Source organism: Rutidosis leptorrhynchoides, chromosome 8 (genome assembly GCF_046630445.1).
Source record: "Rutidosis leptorrhynchoides isolate AG116_Rl617_1_P2 chromosome 8, CSIRO_AGI_Rlap_v1, whole genome shotgun sequence".
In the NCBI taxonomy this organism is placed as follows: domain Eukaryota; kingdom Viridiplantae; phylum Streptophyta; class Magnoliopsida; order Asterales; family Asteraceae; genus Rutidosis; species Rutidosis leptorrhynchoides.
Window position 1 is genome coordinate 305,794,764 of NC_092340.1, and position 6,359 is coordinate 305,801,122.

At 33.2% G+C, this 6,359-nt stretch overlaps 1 protein-coding gene across 1 annotated transcript; it reads right to left on the bottom strand.

The window, feature by feature from the left end:
• Nucleotides 1–2,165: 2,165 nt before the first annotated feature.
• Nucleotides 2,166–6,038, bottom strand: LOC139864382 (uncharacterized). Its single transcript, XM_071852960.1, has 7 exons — nucleotides 5,675–6,038; nucleotides 4,608–4,709; nucleotides 4,107–4,406; nucleotides 3,986–4,009; nucleotides 3,299–3,402; nucleotides 2,474–2,676; nucleotides 2,166–2,293 (listed from the first exon to the last, which is right to left on the bottom strand). The coding sequence occupies exons 1-7, from the start codon at nucleotides 5,990–5,992 to the stop codon at nucleotides 2,166–2,168; spliced, it is 1,179 nt and encodes a 392-aa protein (XP_071709061.1). The 5' UTR covers nucleotides 5,993–6,038.
• Nucleotides 6,039–6,359: the final 321 nt, after the last annotated feature.

The following is a 6,359-nucleotide window of genomic DNA, read 5'->3' on the forward strand; positions in this document are numbered from 1 at the left end:
ATCATCGTACACATCCCATCGTGCCATCATCGTATCAAACCATCATCATATTCATTATTAACACTTAACATCATCTTCTTATTGCATCATCATCATCATCTAAACCATTGATCATAATACTATATTATCATAACAACTAAATCATCTAAACATTATCATCATCATACGGTAATCATCATCAATATAACTATGATCATAGTCATTCGTTACTAATAAAACTGTACCCTCATCATATTATTACCCTTAACAGTCCATAAGCCCAGGTTCATCTTGGCCCAACAGAAAAGAAATACGGCCCAATACACTTACAGGATCACGGTCCAAGTATTTAAATTGCTTCAGCCCACTTGTGTGATTATTTTAAATGGTCTGATTTTAGAACAAAAAGGAATGAAAGAAAAGTAAACGCAGTTATAGCAACAACCTGCAATTGGGTTTGGTTTGGTTTCCTTGGAACGAAATTAAGAGCAGCAAAAGTAGCAGAGCTGGATAGAAGCAACACTATCAATCGATCTAAAAGCCGTTGTTAATTGAAACAGAAAAATAGAAATAGCAGGTACTCGGTTCCTTTTTCATCTTCTCATATCCATAGTAATAGTTTCAGGTTTGTATTGTTTTGTTGTGTTGGTTTTCGAGTAGAGATATATGTAAAAATCGTTGATGACAAGAGGTGGTTGTTGAACAGCTACAAACAAACAGAGCAGCAGCAAGAACGAACGAAGTAGAAACAGAAGGTGAACTGCAGTTGTAGCAGCGTATGATGTATAATCAAAACAGAAAACTAATAATGTAGATGTTTTCTAATTAATTTCGTGAAACTATCCACCAATTTTGAAAGGCTGAATCGAAGGATTGATAATGAATTTCGGAGTCAAAGCTTCAAAACAAAAAAAGTCAAACGTCGGTTCAAGAATCAAATTCGTAATTAATTCGAGGTTTCTGATGAAATTGATGATTGAGGATGGTTCTATGGAAGATTTAACAAGTACTTCATGAAGAAATTGAACAATAAAACTAACCAGATTGCAAAATCATATTTTATCTTCATCTTTCCAAATTCGCCACTGTATGAAGATGTGTTCTGTGATTTTATTGAAATAATGGATCGAAATCATTCATCAGTGTTATAAATCGTTTTCTAGGGTCATGTCTGATTTGTATTCTAATGATAATTGGAAACACGGATGGGAGAAAGAACAGAAAAAGGGAAGAAAAAGAATAGAAGATGATAGAGATAGAAAAACTGATTTCACACGTTTTATTATATCTGTAATTTATTTATATATAGCTATATTTATAAAGTATATAATCAATATTAATAATAAATCTATATAAGTAACTATAATAATTCTAATTAATAAAAATTATATTAATAATACTTATTATTAATTATAGAAATAGAAATACTAATAATAATAATAATAGAAATACTTATAATAATAATAAAAGTAAATATAATAACAATATAATGATATTAATAATAACAGTATTGAATAAAAAAATGATAGTAATAATATTAACAATAATAATATTAATATAATAATTTATACATATCTGATTTTATATTTATATCATACTATTATTAATACTGATATTAATATTAATATATTTATTTTAATAATAATACTAAAAGTAATAATATTAAAACAACTATATTTTAACTTGTACTTAATATTATACATTATTATTTATGTTATATTTACTAATTATATAATATATTCATTTTATTAGTAACTTAATTATTTTATATATACCTTAAATTTTCAATTCAATTAGAATGATTTGTTTGTATTATATTAATTTAAATTAATATATACACTTATAATTATATTTACATCTATACACTTTTATTTACAACAACTGTTCGTGAATCGTCGGGCATAGCCAAAGGTTAACTGAATCCATGTAAATAGTTCAAAATTTTTTGAGATTCAACATTACAGACTTCCTTATTGTGTCGAAATCATATTCAGATTAAGTTTAAATTTGGTCGGAAATTTTCGGGTCGTCACAGGCAACGACATCATAACACCCGACCGAAATGAAGCCAAGGAGAATGGAGCGGAAGGAACCTACGAAATAGCTAATGACCAAGAACAACCTCCAATCGACACCAAAAGCAACACCAGGGCCGACGACAAACCACCAAGCAGAGAAATCAATAGCTAAACATAATCGTCATTTTTAAGTACATAACAGAAGCTAAATAGAAGAGAAAAAAGCACAAAACCACACCGGAGCAACTTCCGGCGAAGTCGCCGGAAAGGAACTCCAACGCCCTTAAGACTACTGGCTGGGAGCAGAGAGACAACCACGAACAAAACGGTAAACAACACCGACGAATCTCAGATCTCAACAGAGATCGCCGCCTGAGACCATATCGGAGAAATTCCGACATGGTGCTGGCGTTAAGACCAAACCCCAAACCAACCTAAACCGAAACCTAGAACAAGGCTGAGACGAGAACACTTACCCGAACGAAACCAGAAACGCAGAATGACGTACAGACCGTCATTCGCCACCTGCGACGGCCACGCCGGAGAAGAGAGCCGGAAAACCTCGAAACCCACAGAGAAGGGAGAGGTGCTCGAAAGATCCAAAGGAAATAAGAAAACTAAGCAGTAATCAACGAAAAAAGAAACGCCGGACCTCCGGTGAGATGCCGGAGGCCGGAAACTGCAGTTGCAAATGACTACAAACCGGAAAAACGCTAGGGAATAGGTTAAGAAAAGAGGGAGCGTTTGTAAGAGGAGAACGTTTGGTTAAAGCATAGTAGATTAACAACAAAGAAAAGAGATGAGGAAGAGAATAACTTACTGGAAAAAAAAGGTTGAACGAAGATGAAGTTGACCGGAAAAAACAAAAGATACAGAGGTTGAGATTTGAGATCTAAGAAGCACAGTTACCAAGGTAATCAATTGTATTTGAGGTGTTGATACTTGATATATATCTAGGCAACCTCAAATGAATTGGATATGTTAATAGGTCTTTTAGAATTATTTGAGAATCAGAGTGCAAAGGAATGTTACAATTACTATGATACAAACTATTACGCAGTATTAAGAATTAAGATATTCTTCTTCATTTCAACTGTCAAACTATTTAACCATCACAAAGATAGTCAAGTGGTTGAGGCCTCAGGTTCGATACATCAAATAAGGGGCGTCTTTGAGGGTGTGCAAAGTATGCAGTTGCACAAGGCCGTAATTTTTTTAGATCGTTCTTTACCACTCAAAGTGTGCAGATGCGGAGGGAGTATATATTTTATAATGGCAGTATTTTATACATCGTTCTTTACCACTCAACGATGTGTATGACAAAGGGGACTCCGCCATCCATCACATCCGAGTTATCGCCCGGCTCTGATACCACTGATAGGATTGTATAACCCAACAACATGTCCTATAATATAAGTCCAAAAGTCTACTTTTTCAAAACCAATAGGTAGTAGATGTATTTTTCCATAAACTTATATCCATACAATTATTTTGTCCTATTATCTATGTGTGACTTTGATTTGCACCCGTACAGAAAGCCCTCTAACAGCAGATTGAAGATTATCCGTACTTGCATTCAAAATAACGAACTCGTTCAATTGACCAACAAGTACAAAACATCAAGTGAGAGTTAACTTTCACCATCTCCATTCTTTTTCCATTTTTTCTTCAGTTTCACATAAGATATCTATTTAGTCACTCAAACAATATGTTTTTGATATATGACAAAATAAACTCTGAAACTGCATTTGTTGACAGTAGCCCTTTTCACAAACATGACAATGAGGCTTAACTCTCATAAGAACTAAAAACAAATGACATAAAGACCATGATCAATAGCACAATTGAAGAAACCTCGGATAAAAAATACTCACTAAAATCCCGAATATTTAACCATTTTAAAGTGATGCAGAGTGATCCATAATACAATAATAATATAACAAAAACAGATGCTGAAAATCCCTCCTGGTACACTAAGCTTTATTTACACGAATCTTCTGCCCTTCGAGCACCTACAACAATAAACACGACATGTAAATATTCAAGTCCTCGAACTGAAACTAAATGGCGACGAGAGTACAATCAAACATGCAGGAGGTACGAACTTACAGCGTCATTAAAAGATGAAATGGCTGCTTCTACCTCTTCTTCGGAAGAGAATGAAACAAACCCGAATCCTGTTGATTTTGAAGTACCCGGAACTCGTGAAACTTTAGCACCAAGAACGTTACCCTTATCTGCAAAAAAACTTTTGAGCGAATCTGATGTCACTGTTTTTGCAAGATTTCCGACATAAAGCTTGTAAGGACTGTCAACGAACGGGGTTTCGTCTGATTGAAGAAGTGTAGACGTGACACCATTCAAAGGCTTCTCGGTGACGTTTACTTTAATTTTACGCCCTCCAATTTCCTGTCCAACAAAACAAAATTAGACCCGTATATGTACCTAATATTTATATTTATATTTATGCTATTGATTTGTGTCAATAAAGGAATGGAAGATATGTAATTTTGTAAGTTTTGTTTAGAGAAACTTTTTGAACAAGTATTAGTAGTTATTTAACGAATTTGACGGTGAATTGGAAAGTTAACGATAGAAAGATAGCCTTACCGTGCCATTTAGCTTTTCAATGGCAGCATTTGCATCATCAACGGTTTTCATTGTGACAAAACCAAATCTTCGACTCCTTCCTGACCATTTATCATACATTACCTACAAAATTATGTTACTGAAAAGTGTTAACATGATGATTCATGGTAGTAAAATATTGATGTTTCCAAAACAACCAGGGACATTCTTATTTTCAGTAATTATTATTTGACTGTTTACTTTCAATCCAAGGCGAAAAAGTAAAGCATGAAACTTTGCAGTAAATCATTGAGCTAAACCTGTGCTAACTACTCATTTACTATTACTCTGTTCACCTATTAGAGTTTATATTTTGATATTCCAAGTGCAATTAGAAGCCATAAGTTGTACAATTTACGATGCCGTACTTCACAAATAGGTATCTGTTTATCGGATTATGATTTTTGAAGTCAAAGTAACCACTTCGACAACGCTCATCAACCCTCTTTGGCTTTACTTGTGGAAGAGGGCTTAAGCTTTTCAACTTTTTAACTTATTGTAAACATCCCTCTCCAATAAGCTTAAACTTCTTGATTTCACAACAATAGGTTTTTCACCATAACTATGCTAAAAACATCTCAATAGTGTTTGCAATTATAATTGGCATATTACATTATCTAAATGCAATAAACTAAAAAGCTCCCTAAAAGAGCTAAGCCATACACCCTAGACTCTGAAGTCTGAACAAAAGATGAAATTTTGTGAACAATTTAAGTAGCGCTTGTAAAGCAACACATTTTACCATTTCGAACTATATAAATTTGCATTGTGGCTTCAAAAATTCAAACTTTTTGATGAATTCACCCATCTTAAACAAATAAATCGTATATTGAAGTTCTTAATTATTGTTCTTTCATGGTAATATTAAAATTCTAAGAGGTCATAATTTATTATTAACATTTCAAGAAACCATATCAATTCATTAGCTAATACGGAGTATATAAACAGTTTGACCTCAAAATTCAAAATCCATATACAATTAACATGCTTAACATAAAATAAAATGAATTACAAAAATAAATTCAAATTTCAACCATGAAATAAAGTACCTCAACTTTTTCAATGGAACCATGTTCTTCAAAAACCTTTTGCAGTTCATCATTATTCGTTGTACGAGGGATGTTACCAACATACAATTTCCGGGCAGCTTCCGATGTGGGGTCCACCGTGACCGCAGTTTCTTCAGCAACACAAAAGAGTCTTGTGGGTTGTCTTGGAATTAGACATTTGAGAGTGATTTGAGAAGAAAGTTTTGATTTTGAAGAAATGGGTAGTTGTAATTGTTGTTGGGTTTTGAAGGATTTAGAAGATGAGTGATGATGGATGTAAGTTGTTGATGATATTATGGAAGATGAAATTGAAGCCATTTGTTTAGAACCCTAAAATAGTTCAGTTTGAGCGGAAGATGGTGTCGTGAGGAGATAGTGCGAATGAGCAGAGGGGTTTTATCCAGTTTAGAGAAAAAGATAATGAAAACCAACAAAGATAGATTTTTATAAAGTGTTCAAATATTATTTTATTTTCCTTGGCTTTCAAAATTTCCGTTTCCATGGATATTGGGAGGTGATACTCACGCACCTAAAGTTAATTCATTCACACTTTTTAGCACAAAATTGGCAGTTATAACTCTAAGTTTATCTAGAAACTTGAACCTTCATAATTGTAAATTAAGGGTATAATAGTAAGTTATTGTGTATTGATCAATTCTTAGTGTGTGAGTATCATCTCCCATAG